Here is a 21,771-nt window from a genome sequence, read left to right on the forward strand (position 1 = left end):
TGAGCCCATAGATAGCAATGATTCCGTTAGTGAGAGTGAAAGTCGCCCTACACAATAACCCTCCTCTCTTGTCTCCCTCACACCAGCCCTGAAGGTTTTCAAAGGTTAGTGCAGGTTAATTTTTTTAATTTTTCTATTTTGATTTTCTTATTTTGTATTACAGTATTGTAATGATTTTTATATGAATAGTTTTGGGTTGTGGAACGAATCACCTAAGTTTCCAATATTTCTTAAAAAATTTTTTTAATGTTTATTTATTTTTGAGAGAGAGAGAGAGAGAGAGAGACAGAGCATGAGCAGGGGAGGGGCAGAGAGAGAGGGAGACACAGAATCTGAAGCAGGCTCCAGGCTCTGAGCTGTCAGCACAGAGCCTGACGCGGGGCTCAAACTCACGGACCGCGAGATCATGACCTGAGCTGAAGTCAGGACGCTCAACCGACTGAGCCACCTAGGCGCCCGAGTTTGCAATATTTCTTATGGGCAAATTCACTCTGATATACAAGTGCTTTGCGTTACAACCATGTTTGCAGAACGAATTATGCTCACAAAGCAAGGTTTTACTGTGTATCTTTTAAGGGAAGATAGTTTTATACTGCTATTTCCAGTTCAAATTCGGGACCACCAGGCTTTGACTTCTTTGATTTGTGTCCATTTTATGCAGAAAATCTTGATTCCTAATGACATTAACATAATTATATATTCACTTTGTGTGTGTGTGTGTAATCTAGAAATAACAATAACACAGATAAACTGGAAAGAATTTAAGATGTCTTTAGCAGCTGTTTTTGTTCTGGTTTTACTACTGCATTAGTCAATAGCTCCAGGCCATTCTCTGTGCCATTATGTCAGCAACTTGGTATATGGTTAAATTCATTGGTTACCCCTCATTTCTGTTTTTATTCCATTTTGTTTTATGGTTACGTAAAACATTTATATGGTTCCAAAGTCAAAATAGCCCTTAGCCATAATCCTTCCACCAGCTTGGGGCCTAGCACACCAAACACTCAAGTAGCCACTGACTTTTTCACCTGGGTATATGATCCATGATCCTTCTATGCCAAGTCATTCACGGGTGGGGACAACTCCCACCAAGAAAGCCAAAGGTGTGTAAGGACCATGATTTGCCCTAAAGTTCAGCTCGATTGTAGTTTTGGGGAGCTTTGCAAAAGAAAGGTCAAAAAGCATATTTCTCCCAATCCTCCGGCTTCACCTAGAGAGTGGAGAGCAGAGAGCAGTGGACGACAGGAGCACTGGAGAGAGAAGGAGTCCCTCATCTCCAGTTCCCCCCAAGCTCTGAAGTCCTCCCCGCCCCCCTTTTTTACATTATTATAGAACCCGTCAGTGTTTATTTTCCTTTACGAAATGAAGGGATTCTTTTTCTGGCTTAAAATGGAGATAATTGGCATATAACATCATATTAGTTTCAGGTGCACAACATGATTCAAAATTTGTACATATTGTGAAATGATCACCACAGGAAGTCTAGGTAACATTCACCACCACACAGTGCCTTTGGTCCCCTTGTGATGAGCATTTTAAAGATCTAATCGCCTAGCAGCTTTCAAATATACAATACAATATTATCAGCTAAGGTCGCCATTCCACCCCCAGGGCTTACTTATTTTATAGCTGAAAGTTTCTGCGTTTTGACTCCCTTCACCCATTTCCCCCACCGCCCATTCCTACCTCTGGTAACCACCAATCTGTTCTGTGTCTATAAGCCCAGGTTTTGTTTTTGTTCTTATCTTTATTTAAATTCTACATGTGAGATTATATGGTATTTGTCTTTCTGTGTCTGACTTAATTCACTTAGGATCGTGCTTTCAAGTTCCATCCATGTTGTTGCAAATAGCACCATTTCCTTCTTTTTATGGCTGAGTAATATTCCATTTTGCATACAGACTGCATCTTCTTTATCCATTCATCCATTGATGGACACTTAGGTTGTTTCCATATCTTGGCTATTGTACACAATGCTGCGGTGAACATATTAGTTTACTATATGGGGTTTTAGAATTTTCATTTTCTTCACATAGATACCCAGAAGTGGGATTGCTGAATCGTATGGTGTATTTTTAATTTTTTTTAATATTATTTTTTAAAAAAATGTTTACTTATTTTTGAGGGACACAGCGGGGAGGGGCAGAGAGAGAGGGAGACAGAGGATCCAAAGCAGGCTCCACGCTGACAGCAGACAGCCCAATGTGAGGCTCAAACTCATGAACCGTGAGATCATGACCTGAGCTGAAGACACATGCTTAGCCGACTGAGCCACCCAGGCGCCCCCTATTTTTAATTTTTTTGAGGAACCTCCATGCTGTCTTCCATAGTGGCCACAACAATTTACATCACTACCAACAGTGCATGAGGGTTTCCTTTTCTCCACACCTTCCCCAACACTTGTTATTTTTTATTCTCCTCTTTCTTAAGATTTTCTCTTCCTCAGGTCCCTGCCTTTTATAATTATTTCTCCATCTCCCTGGCCTTTCCTCCTCCAGGTGCAAGAGTCCTTTGTTAACGTTCTAGCACAGATGAGATCACCATGGCCCATAGCCAATGACTATTAACTGCAACCTTAGCTTGTCACCACTCATATAACACCTGAAGTGTCCCTTACCTTCGGGTTCACTTCCAACTCTAGTTTTGACATTTCTGGCAGAAAAAAAAGTGAGAAAATATCCTACTCATTACAAATTGGGAGGGGCACCTGGGTGGCTTAGTAGGCTAAGTATCTGACGCTTGATTTTGGCTCAGGTCATGATCTCACTATGGTGACATGGAGCTCTACATCAGGCTCCACGCTTGAGATTCTCTCTCTCTCCCTCTCTCTCTCTCTCTCTCTCTCTCTCTCCCTCTCTCTCTCTCCCCCTCGGCTCCTCCCCCGGCTCGTGCTTTCTCCCCTTATGAAATCCCTTATGGGTGTCCTCACCCCCATTATCCAGGGCATAAGGGGGAATCTAAATGAGATAGACAATCTAACCCTAAAACAACAGATGCAGGCCCTTGGCCTTACCCTAACCACCTTACACCACTGGGTCAGGGAACGATTACCTGTGAATCTGACCACAGACGTTCACCCCTTTAAACCAGGAGATGCAATATGGATAAAGGAATGAAATATCCAACCCCTAAAACCATTCTGGAGGGGCCTGTTCACTGTCATTTTGTCCACCCCACCTGCACTACAAGTAGCCGAAGTGGGTCCCTGGATTCACTACAGCAGAGTGAGGCCAGCATCTCGAAACTGGGAGTGCATTCCTGATCCACCAACACTGTGCAAGCTGACCATATGGAAGAAGCAATCTGCAACCCCACAGGCTCTGGGAGACTGCAGGCCTGCTTTAGCCACTCCGGAAGCTAACTAATCTATGCACGGCAGAAGTTTGAGGGATCGACAGTCCGATGAAACAAAAGACTGTCCTTATTTTCTATATGTTTCCTTACTGTGATGCACTGTCACTCCCCGTTTCTCACTATTATTGTGATTCTTGCTCTACTGTTTGCCATAGGATTGGCCGAGGCCCTCCCCGGCCGGCTAAAAATATGAAGCGAGGTTTCTGTTAACACTCACCTTCTTTTTGTGGATAGAATACTTCGTTGGTACCAACATGGGGAAACAATGGACATAAGAGACTAAAAAATTAGATCCCCACAAGCCTTATAGTAGGACAAAACACCCCAGTCCTACTATCCAGGCTTGTCTTCTTAAAAGCTCAATTATTGGGAAAAAAAACTGTCCTGCCTAGTGCAGAAAAAGTTCACCGTCGTCTCTGTTCAAAACTTAACGTGCCTAGGCCAAAGATTTTATAACGCAACTACCCAAAAAAACCCAATGATGGGGGGCCCCAGATAACCTTGAGCCAGATCCCCACCCCTTGTCTAACTTGTCTCATCTCTGAGAAGCCTGGGACAATGTCAATGTGGCTATCAAATGGCAGGCCTCAGATGGACTATACTAGATATGTGGGAGAACAGCCTATATAAATAAACCTCTAAACCAAGGTGATGCTCTTTGACCCTAAATAAAGGGGTCTGAGCATCCAAGGGGGGGGGGGGATGTCATAGGGTGTCCTTCCTAAGGAAAGAAAAAAAACCCCTCAACCTTGCTATGTACTTGACAACATCCTTTGCGATCTTGTAACATGAGACCACTTAATCAGACTATGTGTTATCATATATGAGAAACAAAGAAGTAAAAAATATATAAAAAAACTACCCCACGTGGCGTTCGGGGCTCAGTTGTTTGGATACGAACCCAACTGAGCGGTGCCACTGGCAGGAATATAAATTGCTTCCAGGAAAGAAAAGCCTCGGTGTCGGTGTCACGACTATCAGTGCGAGAATCCTGCTACACTCTCACTGATCTCTCAGTATTTACTTGGGGAACCGATTTTTTGATCCTGTCTCAGGTAGAAAGGACAGCATTCTACAATTGTTATATGACCTCTTAAACTCAAGTTAGCAGCATAACCATTTACAGAAACCAAATATTCTCTCTTTTGGCTCCAACCGTGCCATTAATCTGAATCATCCCGTGTACTGACCGAAGGCTATAGAAGTGCAGCACCGGCAGGACTGGGCTCACTGTAGGTGACCTGCACGATTTCCAATCGTGCACGCCGAATCAGAGTTGCAAAATCCAAGGAAAAGGCCATTTTCCCGCAGGGCCCCGGAAGCCGGGCGCCACTTTCCCAGGCAGGCGTCCTCAAGTTCCCGGATCCTCACCCGCCGGTGGCGCCGTGACGGGAGTTTCCCCAACCCCGCCCGCCCTGGCTCCCACACCCAATGAGCGGCCGCGGGCCTTTTTGGTGGGCGGGGCGCTCCTTAGGAGCCTTCCCGGTAGGCCTGCGGCCGGCGCGGCGCCTGACGTCTTTCCGTTCTGTCACGTAGCGGTTAGGGCGTGGCTTCCGCTCCGGGCGCCTGAAGGAGACTTGGAGGGTCCGGGGCCACGGCGCTTGAGTTGTTGGGAGTAGTCGTCGCCGCTTCTGCCGGCAACCCATGAGGAAAATGCTCGCAGCTGTCTCCCGCGTGTTGTCGGGCGTCGCCCAGAAGCCGGTGAGGCGGCGTGGGCGACCCGGGGTAGGGCACCGGCGGGGCCGAGGCGGGGCCCGGGTCCAAGGCGGGCCGGACGCTGGAGAACGCGGGAGGACGGCCCGGGCCTCGGGGCGCGCGGTTTGGTGCCGCCTAGGGCGCTGCGGGGCGTCCGGGGAGCCGCGGGTCTTTTGTTTTTGCTTTCGCACCGTGCATTCCGCTCCGACTCCGGGACAAGGGGCTGCTGGGCCCTTCGGCGGTTAATGGGGACGGGAGCTCTGCAAAGTCCGCGTGGAGGTCAGCCGCGGCTCCTTGCGCCTGCTAAAGCTGGTGTGCTCCAGAAATGCCCGTTCATTTACTGCAGAGGGAAAAGGGGGCCTTGGGCTTCCTCGAGTCTCCAGTTGATCCTGCCCATTCATTTTAAATCTTCCTAATTTTATTCCTCTTGACTGAGAGGCCATATAGTACGTTAAGAGTGTGAAATCCGGAAACTGGTCGTGTTCAAACACCTGCCTCACCATTCACTAACCCTGTGACCTTGGGCAAGTTTTTTTAAACCTCTGGTACTCAGTTCCCCTATCTCTAAAGGGAAGATAATACGTACGAGTACTTACCCCATGAGGTTGCCGTGAGGCTTAAACGCGTGACACGTATGTAAACCTTTCCAAATAGTGCCTGGTACATGGTAGGTGCCATCTGTGTTCAATGTTACTTCAGTGCCCAGTAGGTATACATTTATGGAACACCTGCATTCAGCTTTGGAGGGTTAAGACCGGGTCATGCTCACCAGAAAGCACCCCACTCCCCCCCCCGCAAACCTTCCCCTTAAACGTTGAGGTTTTATTTGGCAGCCGCTTCCAAGGCAGTCAAGCAGAACCCAGAGGAAACCGCCCTCCCCCTTACGTAGGCTTAGGGTAAAAGTAGCTAAAGAAAACAGCAGTGGTGATTGGAGGCTGCGGCTCCAGCTCTTAGATGTGCCTAAGACCTTGAACCATTTTGACCTCTTAGGTAGTGGAAGGTAGTGTTACTGGGTATAACTGTAGCCAAACTTGCCTTGCAATTCAGCTTCTAGTAACTCTCCCAGGACTTTGTGGCACTTCTGCTTAGTATGGGCAGATATCATCGAAAGGTAGGAAGTATATAGCCTTCTGGGAATCCCATTGACTGAAATGACTACAAAACACAATTTGGTTCATCAGTTATTAGCGTGTAATTGTAACCAGATCTACCTGAAGGATAAGCACATTTAAGTGTTATTTCTGTATATCACATGATACGACCAACACTGAGCTCTTAACAAGTGCCAGGCACTAGGCTATTTAATCTCCACAACTGCAGTTTTAAGTTGAATGTAAGTAATAGAAACGTATTTTCAACATTATATAAAGGTCTTAGTTCGGTATTATGTTACATTTAAAGGGTTGCATTAGAAAAGAAAAACTTTGATAGAATTGGTGATATTCTACAGAAAGAAGAAAATTGGTATGTGAGTTTTCAAATTACTGTCACCTGTGTTTCTCTGTGAATACAGAGAAGTCATTTAATATCAGACTCTCATTCACTCAACTGTCCAAAATACTCCTGGTTGTGTTTTGCAGTCTTCCGGCAAGTCGTTGGCCTGAAATGCAAATTGCACTTCATCTCAATAAAACTTTGGCCTCCTCAAAAATCAAATAGAAATGAATTTTGGGTTACAGTGATTTGTTAACTGGATAAAACCAGAGCGGAATATAACTTCATTTAGTCACAAATTTTTATTGAGAGAAAAGATTATTACAGCAGAAATAGATTCTTGAGGATGAGAGACAGTGAAAGAGTTAATGCTCCTTACTTTGAACCCCCCCCCCCCCCTTTTTGGCTATTTTGCATGTTTCTCCTGATGCCTGTATATGTGGCATTAATTATACTAAGGCACAGAAAAATATTTTGAAGAATTGTGTATTCAGCATGGATTATGTGTGTCTGTGGGCTGAAACCCTGTTTAATAGCTCCTCCCTGCGACAGAGCGAATCAGGTAATTAGTGTTTCCATAAACTGTAATAATTGATGAGATGTCCTCAAAGTGCTCAGTGTACTTTAAGGTCTTGGGTCTAGTGTGCTTATTTATCAGGTTTCAGTTGTGTTAATACAGGTTGCTTAGAGTGTTCCAAGTGTTTTAGAATCATCATAGATGTATACGTTCTTCTTTGAACCTATACTTCTTAACACTGAAAAGATCATTGTTAGATGAACTGGACAAGTTTCTCGTTGCACAGTTTGCCACACATTCCCAGTGATTCTGGGTTTGACACTTTGATTTCCAACAGTGTCGTTAAAATGAAGCATATCTGATGTTACTGCCATCAAGACAGAAACAACCTGTTTCCAAGCATAGGTGATACAAACAAGTGTAAGGAATTTGTCCTTTAACAAACTCATTGTGTGAAGTAGATGTAGTATTAATATCTTAAAGAATTAATCTTGTAGAATTAATACCTTAAATGTTGCTGTAATTTATTACAATGTTCACTTCTCAGGGGTTACTGGGGCCGGCCTAGGTGGAAGCCTTAGGATGTTGTTCCACTCTTCTCTCTCGGCTTGCCACCTTTCAACCAACCCACAAAACCTTTAGAAATTGGATGCTAGCACCTTCTACAAAATGAGAGTCTCTAAAATGAAAGCAGAGAGCCCAGGGTAACCTAAGTTACTTAAGTACCTGTGATTTCATCTTTGAATGAGGTTGAGTGTCTTCAGTTATTTCACAGATTAAATTGCATTTAAAATTTTTATTCTTTGTCTTACTGTTTGTATTTCCAATATGATCCCTTATTTTGTGAGAATTTCACTACCAGTAATCTTTTGGCTTTTTAGGTAATAGGTAAGATTTTTAATTTACACTTGTAGAATCTGAAATTTTTGAACCATTTTCCCCTTTCACTTGAATGGTTCCCATGTATTTAAGAACTTCAGAGTTTTTATTTTTAATGTGAATGGGTTTGTCCATGGTCTCTCAAAGAGGAATCCCATTTAACAGAGAAGCTTTTTATGGCTCTCCAGAGAAAATGAAAGGTAATTTTTTCAGCAATCTCAATAGTTACAAATTATTATATACTCAGACTTCTGATAGGACTTTCAGCTTCTTTAACTTCAGCTTCTTCAACTCAGCTCCTTTTACCCATTATATGAGTGATTCCTCTAATTTTTGAGATTCATAATAATGAAACGATGAGAAAAGATATGAGTAGCTTTCTGGCAGTCATAATCTTTGGCCTTTCCTTCCTGCTCTTTATTATATAGAATTTTCTGTCATTCTTGGTTTCAACTTTAAGATGGAGAAAGAACAATTTACCTTTTCACCGGTATGGTTGGTTACTGGCTGGTTTGGTCTCTAGTTTTATTTGCTTTTATTAGTTAAGTTTTTATTTGAATTCCAGCCTAACATACAGTTAACATACAAACATCAGGAAGGGAAAACTGTTGCAGAGAACAGTAATACTAGTTTCAGGTGTACAATAAAGTATTTCCACAAGGTCTCTAGTTTTATATATTTTTAAAAATACTTATTTATTTTGAGAGAAGGAGCATGCACGTGTGCACGTGCAAGTGGAGGAGGGATAGAGAGAGAAACCCCAAGCAAGCACTGTGCTGTCAAGCACAGAGCCCGACATGGGGCTCAAACTCCTGAACTGAATCGTGGGTTCAGGGTTGAAATCAAGAGTTGGATGCTTAACCTACTGAGTTACCCAGCTGCCCCAAGGTCTCTAGTTTTAAATATTTCTGAAGACTACAGTTTCTGTAGCTGTATCTGGAAATTTATTTTGCACTACAAGAAATATTTCTGGCCCCACAACAGTATTTGTGAACCGGCAAAAATAATAGGTCCGTTTCATGATTGCCAGAAATTAGTTTGTCACCTCACCCCTCTTAGCTTCTGTCCAAATTCCTCAGTTTTCTTCACGTATTCTAGGTATACTAATGGACTCTCTCTACCTGTAACTGAAGCATTTATTTCTAGTGTTGAGGCATTTTTCCTACAGCAGTGTCATTGTTTTGTTGGCTTTATTAAATAAGGGTATATTGATAGGTGAAAAGATAAGTAAATAAGAGATTTTTGTATACTTGGAGGTGCATTTAGCAGGTCAGTCTTTACCCTTCTCAACAAGATCAAGTCCAGTGCTAGAAGCTGGATGGTAAGGTGACACACTGTGGGAACACATCACAGGTACTTTCTGTGGGATGTCAAGAATGTGCTTCAAGTCTCCATGAAGAGAAGTCATGTAACTTTACATATCAGCGTGTGAAAACATGGCAGAATGTGGCTAAACTAATATAATAATAGTAATTGGTTAAATGTTTGTGGTCCAGTCTGGACCTTGGTCATCACTTAGCAGTATTTTTGCTGTGAGCAGGTATGTTCAGTCGAAAGTGAAAAGGAAACATTTCCCCCATCTTTTTACCACCCAAGCAGTGACAGCCACCCATAACATCAAGAAGGGAACATTGTGGCAGAGAACATCTCTCCCTTCTGAGGCTTCAGGAGGAGCCTACTGAAGACCTAAGCTGTTCAGATTATAAAATGTCTGTCAAGTCCATTGTTTTTAAGTCAGGGAGTGCTAAGTATCTTTTCTTTTGTCTTGTACATGTCTCACAAACATATTTATCTCATACTTTGAATAGTTTGAAATATTTTTTTTTTTATGGAACCATTTCATAGAATGGTGGTTTGCCTGAAGTAGGAATGGAATCACAGTTTTATTTGAAGAAGAATTCTGAAAGTAAAGCTTTAGCTTGTTCAGTGTGTAACTATAAACAAAGCCCAGAGATTGTCTAGTCTTTTCTGTTGGCCAGTAACTTCATTATATTTTCAATGTAATTTTTTTGGAAACAAAATGGCTAAGTGGATGGGTTTGACTTTTTTTCCTCCTTTCTGTTTCTGCTGTTTGCCTTCAGGAAGGGTGTATAATCATGTTTCATTGGCCAAAGCATGGAATCATTTTGAAGACAAGATCCCAACACAGTGAAGAGAAAGGAAGATAAACCCATGAATGTGTTGGGGCTTATGAAAATTCCAGGACTGCATCCTGATAATTGGTTAATAATAATAATAATGACTTTCAAAAATACCTAAAAATAAAAAGTACTGATATGTTTGTATATTTTGGTCTTTCAAGGCAAGCAGAGTGCTGGTGGCATCCCGTAATTTTGCAAATGATGCTACATTTGAAATTAAGGTAAGAGGTGTTTTGCTTTGTGTTAATAATATTTCCACAGGTATACTTTGTTACAGAGTTTTACCTTTGAAATCGAACATTTTGATATTCATGCTCTTTTACCATTTTCTTCCAAATGTTCTAGAGTCAGAGGTTCAGAGAAGTTTAGCAAAAGTTAGAATTCACTTTTCTTGCTCAGCAGCTTGCTGGTGTTTTGGGGAGGGGGAAGGGGGGAGACCTAAAAAAATTGAAAACTTAATCCAAAATTTAGAATGTTGTTTCAGTAAAATATTTCAATAGGAATAGAGTGCTTCTTTAAAAGTTTGTCTTTCAACCTGTAACTCCTTTGACTTCGAGGGGTTCTCAGTGAAAGTCGTCTTAGAAATATTTCTTTTCTACTCCACCCCATTGCACAGTGAACTTTATGATTTAAGGAGTCAGAAGCAATATGTAGCATTTCCAGTGTGCTCTTCTGCAGCTTTTTGAATTAAATATTGTTGCGATATTAGATCTTAGAATGGGTTGGCAGTGTTTTTGTTGTAGTAACTGGAAGTTAACTGTCTGATTCCATTTCAGAAATGTGATCTTCACCGACTGGAAGAGGGCCCTCCTGTCACCACGGTACTCACCAGGGAGGATGGGCTCAAATACTATAGGATGATGCAGACTGTTCGCCGAATGGAATTAAAGGCAGATCAGCTGTATAAACAGAAAATTATTCGTGGTTTTTGTCACTTGTGTGATGGTCAGGTAAGTGGTGGTTTTGTAATAAAACCATGTTAGAGTTAGGAATTTAAGTATGGTTGTTTTGGGTTTTTTAATTAGAGAGCATGGGGGTAGGGGCAGAGAGAGAGAGAATCCCAAGCAGACTCCACATTCAGCACAGAGCCCATTGCTGGGCTCGGTCCCATGACCCTGGGATCAAGACCTGAGCCTAAATCAAGAGACGCTCAACCAACTGAGCCACCCAGGTGCCTCAGTATGGTTTGTATTTACTGGTTTTTACCTTGCCTTTTGCATCAGAAGGACTCGAGACTGGCTTGTCAGAGTAAAGATGAGAATGCCGAGACCTGCTATGAAGCTTACACTGGAGAATTTTTTCACATGCCCCTGTGCCTTACATGGCACTGTGATCACCTGTACTGGATATACTTTTGGGGGGAAGGGTTTTCATTTTGATTTTTGTCTTGTGGATTTAGGCCAAGGGTTACAAATTCAAATGCCTGTGGGGACTAGCTAGGTGCAATAAAGGAGTGAAGAAGGCCAGCTGTACAAAACTAGAGAACGGTGACTAGGACTGGTAGTGACCTTGAGCAGGCAGCCCCCCTGCCCACCAGGGGCATCATAACTTGGTTCTAGCCGGTTGATGCCATGTGGACATATGAGATTAGTGCTTCCTGTTGTTTGTTTCTTCTAGAGAAGACAGAAGTCTGGATTTTCACATGAAATTCCCCCAATATTAATGTTGATGTCTAATTCGGGATTTTTTCCATATCACTATATGGGCTTGAAACTGTGCATCTGTGGATTGCCGGTTTGCAGCTTCTGGCTTGTGCTTTACCCTCTACTCTGTTTGTGATGAAAAATAGAGCTCTTTTTGTGGTTATTAAAGAGTTCCGCTAGGCCAAATGTTTCCTAATATTCTAGGGATTCTTTTATCTAGAAATGTGAATTGTATTGACTCATTGCTGCTGCTTCTTTTAATGCAGGAAGCTTGTTGTGTGGGCCTGGAGGCCGGCATAAATCCCACAGACCATCTTATCACAGCCTATCGGGCTCATGGCTTCACCTTTACTCGTGGACTTTCTGTCCGAGAAATTCTTGCAGAGCTTACAGGTTTGCTGTTGATTTTCAAAAAAGAAAAATTACTGAAATAACTTTGCAGATCTCTCATATTAAGATGCTATTACAACTTAATATTAAAACGTTTTTGAGTTAAAAAAAAAAAAAAGAAAGCCTCTCCTTTTGGTGCTCTGGTACCTCTCTTGTGCTTTTGAGTAAGCTGACCGTTTTTGAGGTCATCTGGTCCTTCAGGTAGAAGTTTAAAAATGTTAGCTCCGTAAAATCAGAATACTGTTGATCACTCAAGCATGCCAGTAGAAATCTAGCAGTCATAGAAAGTAAATGGGGTAGGAGCATTTCATTGTATGCAATTTAAATTCTAGGAATCTTTTTCATGTCCCCTTTGACTTTTGAACTGTTCATTGTACCAGTGTAGGGGAAATCAGAAGATGTTTATAACTGGAAAAAAAGTCCAGGGTATCATGATAACGTCTAAAGGATAAAGGTCAAGGACATGCGACTGGATTGGTGTTCATGAAAGGATGTAGTGGAACATGTATTTGCATAGAGGGATGGGTGCTTATACAGTTGAATTAGCCTGTGAGTCCCTGTGGTTGACCCTCTCAGTAAATACTTGGCGTGCGATTTTCTTTTGTATATTTGGTTTTTGATGTGTATATTCTGCCATTTCTAGGACGAAGAGGAGGTTGCGCTAAAGGGAAAGGCGGATCGATGCATATGTATGCCAAAAACTTCTACGGGGGCAACGGCATCGTTGGAGCTCAGGTGACCCGAGATGAGGATGAGGATTGCATGCTTGCCTTGATTTGGCCTTAGACCATGTCTTAAAGATCTTCACACCCCAGAGAATGTTCCTCTTGAAGTATTTTAGGACTGTGGGGGCTTGGTGTACTTTTTTTTAAAATTTTTATGTTTTTAGGTTATATTTTATATTTGAGAGAGAGAGAGAGAGAGACAGAATCTGAAGGCGGCTCCAGGCTCTGAGCTGTCAGCACAGAGTCTCAAACCCACGAGCAGTGAGTTCATGACCTGAGCCGAAGTCGGATGCTTAACCGACTGAGCTACCCAGGCACCCCAGGGAGCCTGGTGTTTTTTAAAAGACCTGTTGCTTCATAGCCTACCATTTGATCAGTTAATAAACAGGTTTGGACAGTGATTTAAAATTCTTCCTTTTAGGTATTTGTCAGGTTTTATAAGGAAGCAAGAGTCTGTAGTAACAGCTGTACCTTCACCTTTTCCATTTAAGTACATTGATTGCTTTGTCACATCCACTTTGGCCTACCTCCCCCTGCTGTAGACTGCTGATGCTAGTGTCTGACAAGGAAAGGCAGGTGATCAGGATCTTAGGGGCCTAGTTAGAAATAAATCCAGCTTTCTTGCTTATGTAGTTCTCTTCGTTCTCATCAGTTAGTGAATAGTGAAGAAGTAACAGTGTAAAAATGTAACTAGATTGTTTGGTTTGTTTTCTAATGAAATTCTATTATATGTCAAAAAAAATTAGGTTTCATGTTTTGGCTCTTTAGTAGTGGAATCTTTGCAGAAATGTTGTTTCATGGTTAAAAGAGAATGAGAATTATTCATGCTGTTTTACCAGTTTGTAATTATGGGGGTGGAGTAGTTAGAGATAGCAGTGGAAGAGGGAGTTTGCAGTGACACTGTAATTTTTATCTTAAATTCTGGCCAGGAGTTAAAATGCGGAGCATTAATTTCCCTCCTCATGGAGGGAAGTTGGCTAACAGACAGTCTATACAGTGTCCTCTTGGTTTTGGGGGTAGATTCCCTTGATTCATTGCTTATATACAACACCCAGTGCTCATCCCAACCAATGCCCTCTTCAATGCCCATCACCCATTTTCCCCCACCCCCCCCATCAACCTTATGGTTTGCCTCCCTCCCTTTCTGTTTGTAACTATTTTTTTCCCCTTCCCCTCCCCCATGGTCTTCTGTTAAGTTTCTCAAGTTCCACATATGAGTGAAAACATATGGTATCTGTTTTTCTCTGACTTACTTAGCATAATACCCTCTAGTTCCATCCACGTTGCTGCAAATGGCAGGATTTCCTTCTTTCTCCTTGCCAAGTAGTATTCCATTGTATATATAAACCTCAGTGGTTCTTTTCTTGGTTGTCCTTAATATTAGGTGCCCCTGGGAGCAGGGATTGCTCTGGCCTGTAAGTATAACGGAAAGGATGAGGTCTGTTTGACTTTATATGGCGATGGTGCTGCTAACCAAGTGAGTATATGCCTCTTAAGTTTTTAATAACCATTGCAGTTTTATTCCTAAAGCGTTGAACGTTCATAGTTCATTTATAGAGAAAAAATATATTGCTTATTAGTTGAAGTAGCCATTCGTGGAAAGCTAAAACTTGGTTTTATGGCCAGATTAAAGGTTTACTTCATGGCCTGTTCACCAAGCGCTTTGTACGGGCACACCCGTGAGGGAACTCTCCTTTGCCTCTACCTCAGTGCTTCACAAACGCTCGGCGGCTGAAAGACCTTTTCACATCTTACCCCGTTGCAAACCAATTCTTCAATCAGTACCGTAACGTACAGACTGATTCTCTTGGATGCCCTGGCATCGTCAGACTCCTCTCACGGTCTGTGAGCCGCGACTCTTTCTGTACTTCTGTCATGGCCCGAGTCATCACCAGCCCGTGCACAATACTCTGAGGCACTGCTCTGGATGCTGATTCTCAGGCACTGGTTCACTCTGGTTATCCATCGGGTCTCCTAGCATTTACAATAAAGCATAAAACCAGGTAGCCACAGAGCCAGTGTGTTTCGTACTACTGCCTTGACCCCACTTAACAAGTGGTGGTATTTGGTTTGTGCCTGCCTTGGGTTGCAAAAAGAGATGTTTGCTGCTGCTTGTCCCTAACACACACTCGTTGGTTTCAAAAGCTGGTTTGTGGAAGGTGAGGCATTTCGTGTTTTGTGAAAACTTCTGTGTCAGGGGGCAGCTGCGGGGGATGATGAAGAAGTCTAGAGAAAAATGGCAAAATGAAACCATTTGAACTTCTACATACTTCCAGGGTCAGATATTCGAAGCTTACAATATGGCAGCTTTGTGGAAATTGCCATGTATTTTCATCTGTGAAAATAACCGCTATGGAATGGGAACATCCGTTGAGAGAGCAGCGGCCAGCACGGATTACTACAAGAGAGGTGACTTCATTCCTGGGCTGAGGGTAAGGACATCTGGTGTGAAGCCAGGGCTACCCCCTTGATGCCTCTGTGCGTGACCTTGACAATCTCACACACGTTGAAGAGTTCTCGGTTTTTAGTGCACACATAGGTCCTGTAAAAATAAAATGGTTTTAGGTTGATTTATGTTCTGCCCCTTTCCTGTGTATCAACAGGTAGATGGAATGGATATCCTGTGTGTCCGGGAGGCGACGAGGTTTGCAGCCGCCTACTGTAGATCTGGAAAGGTAAGGCTTTCTCTTAGGCCTGTGGGCTAGAGGTTTCTATTGATGTTTGTCTTAAAGTTAAAAGAATGTCTCCCGTGTGTCTATCGTAGCTCTTCAGGGGTAGCTGGTAGTTGAGGTTATGTATAAAGTAGAAGCAGAGTCAAGTGAATCGGGGCCCTTTGTAAATAGTGTGGTCTTGGTAGCTCACCTTTTGGGAAACGAAAGATCCCACGTTGCCTCCATTTAGGGCAAATCTTTTGAGTGCTTCCTCAGCATTTTGCCTTGTGGTTTGCCTCCAACCTCTACCCACCCACCCCCTCCATAAGCCCCTCGAATGAACACTGGAGACCCTCACAATGCTCAGCACAGAACTTTGCTTGGATAACAGGTGTTCAGTGTAAGCTTGTCTTCTCTAAGTTAAATATTATGGTTCAAGTGTGTAATCCTAGTCTTCCTGTTCCAGTTGAGAATCTTGACCTTTCAGGGAGAGCAGTAGAGGAAGAGGGCAACAGTGAGGTTGGCGAAGGTGCCATCAGAGCTGGTGGAAAGAACGATGTTCTCCCTAAGTTGGTGTTGCACAGCCCAGAAAGCATGTCCTTAGGGTTGACCTTTCAGTGACCTCCCCTGTGTGGTAAGATTCGGACAGCAGTGATGCTAGTGGGGCAGGGGGTGGAGCAGAGGGGGAAATGTAGAGTATGACTGAGGTGGCAGTGAGCTCAGCGGTCTGTATTCAGACTCCCAAGACTAGAAGAGGTCCAGGCTTGGGAGGTGGGTATCATTCCCCTCTTCCCCAGTTCCTGAAAGAATATGTGGGGTACAAACATATGTAGAAACGTTATCACCGGTTTGTGGTATGTGTTGACTTTCCCAGCCTGATCTTGGAACTAGAGGAATCTAGAAACCCTTAGCCCAACTCACTGCGCTTCTCAGTAGCTCCTGGATGACACAGAACAGAAAGAATAGGTGACAGTTCCTGAGGAATTGACGTAGGTCGGGTGATGCAGTAAATACTTCTCATGTGTTCATTGGCACAACTCTTGAGTCCGGTCCCTCATCTGTGAGACCGGAACCTAAGGCGCAGAGCAGTCAAGGGTACATAGCTGCTGTACGCCACAGCCCAGATCGGACCCCAGGCACTTGAACTACCGCACCCAAACTGCCCGGGGATCCTAGATCCACCCTCTCCCCCTCAGTGTTCAACCTCGTCTTCTGGAAGGGGGCTGGCGTAGCAGGAGGAAGGTGTCCTAGGGGTGGTCAGGCTGGCCGGCAGAGTCGCAGGGTTAAACAGCAGATGTTGTCCATGACTGCCGTCTTCGTCACACACTCGCCAGATCCGTGTGCAGCAGGATTGGTCGCCAGCCCCTCTGAAACACTGCGTGAAATGGGGGGAGGAGATTCACCTACCCAGCCTAGCTTTAGTTCTTCTGCCTTCTGTACTTTCCAGCACATACAGGTTTGCTTTTAGTCTTATTCTGTGAGATCTTATGTTCGTGTTTTTCTCTAGCTTTCTAAAAGGATCCAAATGTTTGTAGATCATGTCCTCTGTGACTGAGGGGGAAAACTAGATGAGATAAACTGACACCCTCCTCCTTGGTGTCATAACTGCTAATAGGTTTTTCTTCATTAAATCTCAGCTGTTTCATAGGATTATTATATATCAAAGACCATGCTAATAAAATGATTAAGATCATGTGGGCTCTATAACATGTTAAATGCCTTTTGGATTCCAGTAAGTTCCTGTTAAGAATGAGGAGGAGGGGCACCTGGGTGGCTCAGTCAGTTAAGCATCCGGCTTTGGCTCAGGTCACGGTCTCATGGTTCATGGGTTTGAGTCCTGCATCAGGCTCTGCACTGACAGCTCAGAGCCTGCTTCACATCGTGTCTTTGCCGCTTCCCCGCTTGTGTTCCCTCTCTCAACAAACATTAAAAAAAAAAAAAAATGAGAAGGATGAAATGGAATACACAGGTATTAGAAATGAGAACAGCTACGTCCGGTAATAGGAATTCTTGACCACTCAGCCAGTTTACAGATTGACAAGAAGATCTTTGATTCTGAAAGGATATGCTGTGCCCATCATCTCAGTCTCTACTGGGTTCTGTTTTAGGGGCCCATACTGATGGAGCTACAGACTTACCGCTACCACGGACATAGCATGAGTGACCCTGGTGTCAGGTACGGTCATGGGAAATCTGAGTGTGGTGTCCCAAGTGGCTGGGCTTTGTGTGTGGCTACTCACATGAAAAAGCAAACATTTCTGCCTTTGCTTTGGAGGCCAGACACCAGTGGGCTTCATGCGGTGAATTAGTTGACATCAAGTAAAGTAGTTATAGGAGTCTTTGCCTGGAAGCATTCTGAAAATGCCTATAATACACAGCATGCACTATGCTCTTGTTAGCAAGAGCAGCAATAAAAAAAATTGCAGAGGGGGACGCCGGGCTGGCTCAGTTGGTAGAGCATGCGACTTTGTGTCTCCATTGGGAGCTCGGGCCCCACTTTCGGGGTAGAGGTTACTTTAACAAAAACTGCAGAGAGAAATCATTGCATAAAACAGGTCGACGGTATGGAGAGTTTATGTATTTAGGGGCATGTAGCTTTTGTAGGCACTACCCCCATGAAGACTCAGAATTTGAAAAGCTGGCTGGTGTGGAGTGAGGCCACCTGGCACGTGGGGTATTCAACATGTTGAAATCTATCAGTGAGAGGTAGGTTATGGTAGGAAGATAGTTTTACTTGTCGATTTAGTGATTCTGGCATGTAATGCTGCCATCCCAGCGTGTGACACAGTTAAAAGAAGTAGAGTTAGAGTAAGCCCTGACAAGCCTTGGAGTAGATTGGAGTTCTAAGGGAAAACGTTATAAAGAGCAAGTGGGAAAAATGTCCTTGGTGTTTGCAAAAAAATGGTAGAGCCCTTCCTTGTGGGGTTATATGTGACTTAGGACAAGGAAGTGCAGTTGACCCTTGAACGATACAGGTTTGAACCGCATGGGTCCATTTCTTACAGAACGGTATTTTTTTCTCTGATTTTAACATTTTCTAGTTTACATTAAGAATATAATACACATGTACAAAATGTGTTTTTTGGGGGAGTCAAAATTTGCAGATTTTCTACGGGGTGTATGGGGAGTTGGTGCTTCTGACCCCCACGTTGTTCAGGGGTCAGGTGCATCATAGAAGAGGGCACATAAAGAGGCTCTACCCCGTCCTTCCTACCCTTCATCTAGAGCCAAGAAGCAAATAAAGGCTTGGCCCCTGTTGTCAGACCGCCTGAGAAGCCGGGGGAAGTGCCAGGGTAGAGTTTCCTATCAAAGACACTAAGCAGCTCTTAGAGAATTGTTAGAGGTGGGGTACCGGAAATGTTCTTACCTATTCGTCTGCCTCCCTGTAGTTACCGTACACGAGAGGAGATTCAGGAAGTAAGAAGTAAGAGTGACCCTATTATGCTTCTCAAGGATAGAATGGTGAACAGCAACCTGGCCAGTGTTGAGGAATTAAAGGTAGGCTCTCCTTTCTGGGCAACGTGTTTTTCTGCACACAGAAAGCTGCCGCTCCTGGGGAAACTGCCTCCGTAAATGGGAAGGTTTCACAGCACATGAATCAGTCGTATTTGCAAAAGCTTTAACGCTCCCGGTAGCACCATTCTTTTTTCCCTAAAAATAGACTTTGGATGTTAAATTCATAAATGTTCCAAAATTTAAAAAAACAATCATCGCCTTCAAAAATAGCAACTATTAGCACTTGTATACTAGCAACAGGTTCCAGGTAGAGCTAGTTGGTACCTAAGCTGCTGTGTGTTCAAAAACCTCCCGAACTATAATCTGATTTTTAGGAAATTGATGTTGAAGTGAGGAAAGAGATTGAGGATGCTGCCCAGTTTGCCACCGCTGATCCTGAACCGCCTTTGGAAGAACTAGGCTATCACATTTACAGCAGCGACCCACCTTTTGAAGTTCGGGGTGCAAATCAGTGGATCAAGTTTAAGTCCATCAGTTAAAGGGAAACTGCACATCACGGATGGTGATACTTTCAACTGTAAGGGACTCTGTGTTCTCCACTTTTAACATTAAGCAAGAAAAACCCATAAAAAGAAAGGATGTAGGCTAAGATAGTAATTGCATGTGTTTTGTATAGTGTTGCGTTGAAAGACGTTATTGCACACCTAAGTATTTAGTGTGAAAGTTACAAAGGGTATTTTAGACTTATTTCCTTAAAATAGTTCTATTTCTTTTAATTGAAAAGTATTTGCTAAATCGTATACATTAAGTGAAAAATGGCCATTTCTACCTGTCCAACCCTGCCATCAGTCGAGGGGAGTAGGATCATTCCCTGGACCCTTGTAGTGGCAAGTGTCCATCACCAGTGTGCGTGTGGAGGCTGAAGCCGATTCACACTGACCACTGCTCAATAAAACGCAATATTTATTATATCCAGGCAGGGTACAGAAGGACAATTCCATTTTTAAATAAGACCTCTTCATTTATATATTAAATACAAAACATAGTTTTCTATGTACATTCAGTATCAGACAGAAGGCATATTCTTAACATTTTAATCTTGTAAGTACCCCATGGTCTAGAACAGTGATGCCAGCCTGCTTTCCAGTAAGTGCTATAGGGTGTACGGAATTTTCATCCGTTTTTAAGAACGCCATACTATTCTGGGATGTCAAAATTAAGGTTCAGTCACTGTTCTCACAATGCTAAGGTTCCACTCACCTTTAAAACATGTTGATAAGTAACAACACGTTTAAAAAACCCATCCCGTTTCTGTAAGTCTTTAAAACTTCAAGGTCTTAAATAGTGGTGGTTTCCTTGTGTAAACTCGGTGAAATTCATGTCACGTTAATAGAAGTTTAAACAAAGATGACAGCTCTTGGCTCCCTCTATTCCCTGGCTTAGCCGACAGTTTCAGCCTCATCTTGGGAGGCCAGGGACCCCTGAGCCTTTCTTCTGTACTGGGAGACTGCTGTCCAGAGCCTGCAGAGGAGACCGCCACTAGGAAACAATCCAGAGTCTTTTTTTAGAGTGGTAAGAAAAGAACTTCAAAACCCCACCAAATACCTGGGTAGCTCTTATGTCAAAAGCTATGTTAAGTAATTCTAGACTTGTCTAGATTTGCCAAAATGCAGTTCCTAACTTGAAGATACGTCCTCTTGTATTTGTGCCCAGTAGGAAGGGGACGTGACCTGCGAGGTATGTGCAGGAATGCCAGGTTGCTAGAGAATAAAAAGGGTTGGATGGCGCATGGATGGCAGAAGATGGGAGGGGGAGAGCTTTTGTGTTTCCCCTCCCTCTTTCTGACTCATACGCAACCTGATCCTAGGAAACCTCCAGAGTTGGGGGCTGAGATTGTGGCTTAGAAAACACACTACCTAGATAGGAAATTAATCTCAATGAAGGGGGAAAGTTACCAGCCCTTTGTTTTCTACTGCTTTATTTAAAAGCATAAGCACAGGGAAAAAAAGTCATTTTCTGTTAGTGTTTTGAAGCCATTCTTACCGTAGTCTAAGGTGTCTTAGATCTTCCTTAGTGATATCATTTAGAATATCAGAAAGTGTATAACCCTCTTCAACAATCTGAAACAGACATCAAATACATAAGAGCTAAGCTGCTATTATTATTTGTTATTATTACAGCATAGGAATGTCTTTTTGTTACAAATTTACCTTTTCTATTGTACTCGCATCGGCTCCTTTCTCTTGTAACCAGTCTACAAGCTCTTTATCTGTTTTCTGCCCATGAGACCCAGGTGGGGATGCTGGGTTCTCTGGAGTATCTGCAACGATGAGAGATTTGTTTTGTTGTATATTAATTCTGCAAAGATAAGTTGGATGAAATAAACTATTCCAGAACGTAAATGTGACTTGAAAGCAAATTAATTCATTAAACCTGTCTTAGCAGCTCTAGTCCACAGTGCACAACATCACACAGTTCTTGGCTTCACTTTCCAGAGATTAAAGGAACCACAGGTAAGGGTGATTTTCCTTCTTTGGAATTTGATATGCTATAGGTCTACCACTTTAAATGCTTATTCTAGTCTTTAAAATGCCTTTTGTAAGGAATCCCATCCTTATCTGCACTGGAAATCAAATGAGGAAACAATTCAGTATTGAGATTTTTGTACCAGCGCCTATCCATTCTACATTCCAAGAGGCAGCTGTAGCCCTTTTGTAGGCACACAATGAATTCAGAAGGTAGGTAGTAAATCGCCCTGTTTAGGTATGCGGTAAGACATTTTCATCACCCCAAAAAGTTGTTGTGGCCTTGAATAATCTGTCCCCTCCCTGCCCCCATTCTGATTGGTTTTCTGTCCCTGTAGTTTTGCCTTTAACAGAGTACTGC

At 43.0% G+C, this 21,771-nt stretch overlaps 2 protein-coding genes across 4 annotated transcripts in view; one reads left to right on the top strand and one right to left on the bottom strand.

Annotated features, from left to right (window-relative positions):
- The first annotated feature begins 4,895 nt into the window (after window positions 1-4,895).
- PDHA1 (pyruvate dehydrogenase E1 subunit alpha 1) lies at window positions 4,896-21,287 on the top strand. The gene is made up of 11 exons (XM_004001537.5): window positions 4,896-5,055; window positions 10,182-10,241; window positions 10,797-10,970; window positions 11,930-12,056; window positions 12,697-12,788; window positions 14,163-14,255; window positions 15,055-15,210; window positions 15,382-15,453; window positions 17,538-17,605; window positions 18,819-18,927; window positions 19,260-21,287. Exons 1-11 carry the CDS (start codon window positions 4,999-5,001, stop codon window positions 19,422-19,424), a joined length of 1,173 nt encoding a protein of 390 aa, XP_004001586.2. The 5' UTR covers window positions 4,896-4,998; the 3' UTR covers window positions 19,425-21,287.
- The window catches only part of MAP3K15 (mitogen-activated protein kinase kinase kinase 15), a 123,835-nt gene continuing 121,895 nt past the window's right edge, over window positions 19,832-21,771 (bottom strand). For all 3 annotated transcript variants that reach the window (XM_045050412.1, XM_045050414.1, XM_045050413.1), the window contains exon 27: window positions 19,832-21,205. In XM_045050412.1, the coding sequence (XP_044906347.1) occupies window positions 21,084-21,205 (122 nt within the window). In that variant the 3' untranslated portion in view covers window positions 19,832-21,083. The remainder of the gene's footprint in view (window positions 21,206-21,771) is intronic.

The sequence above is a fragment of the Felis catus genome, chromosome X, assembly GCF_018350175.1.
Source record: "Felis catus isolate Fca126 chromosome X, F.catus_Fca126_mat1.0, whole genome shotgun sequence".
NCBI classification, from domain to species: Eukaryota; Metazoa; Chordata; class Mammalia; order Carnivora; family Felidae; genus Felis; species Felis catus.

Coding starts and splice junctions, on each gene's coding strand:
- PDHA1 (XM_004001537.5), top strand. CDS start 4,999: ATGAGGAAAATGCTCGCAGCTGTCTCCCGCGTGTTGTCGGGCGTCGCC. Junction 10,242..10,796: donor ATGCTACATTTGAAATTAAG/GTAAGAGGTGTT, acceptor ATTCCATTTCAG/AAATGTGATCTTCACCGACT. Junction 15,211..15,381: donor ACTTCATTCCTGGGCTGAGG/GTAAGGACATCT, acceptor GTGTATCAACAG/GTAGATGGAATGGATATCCT.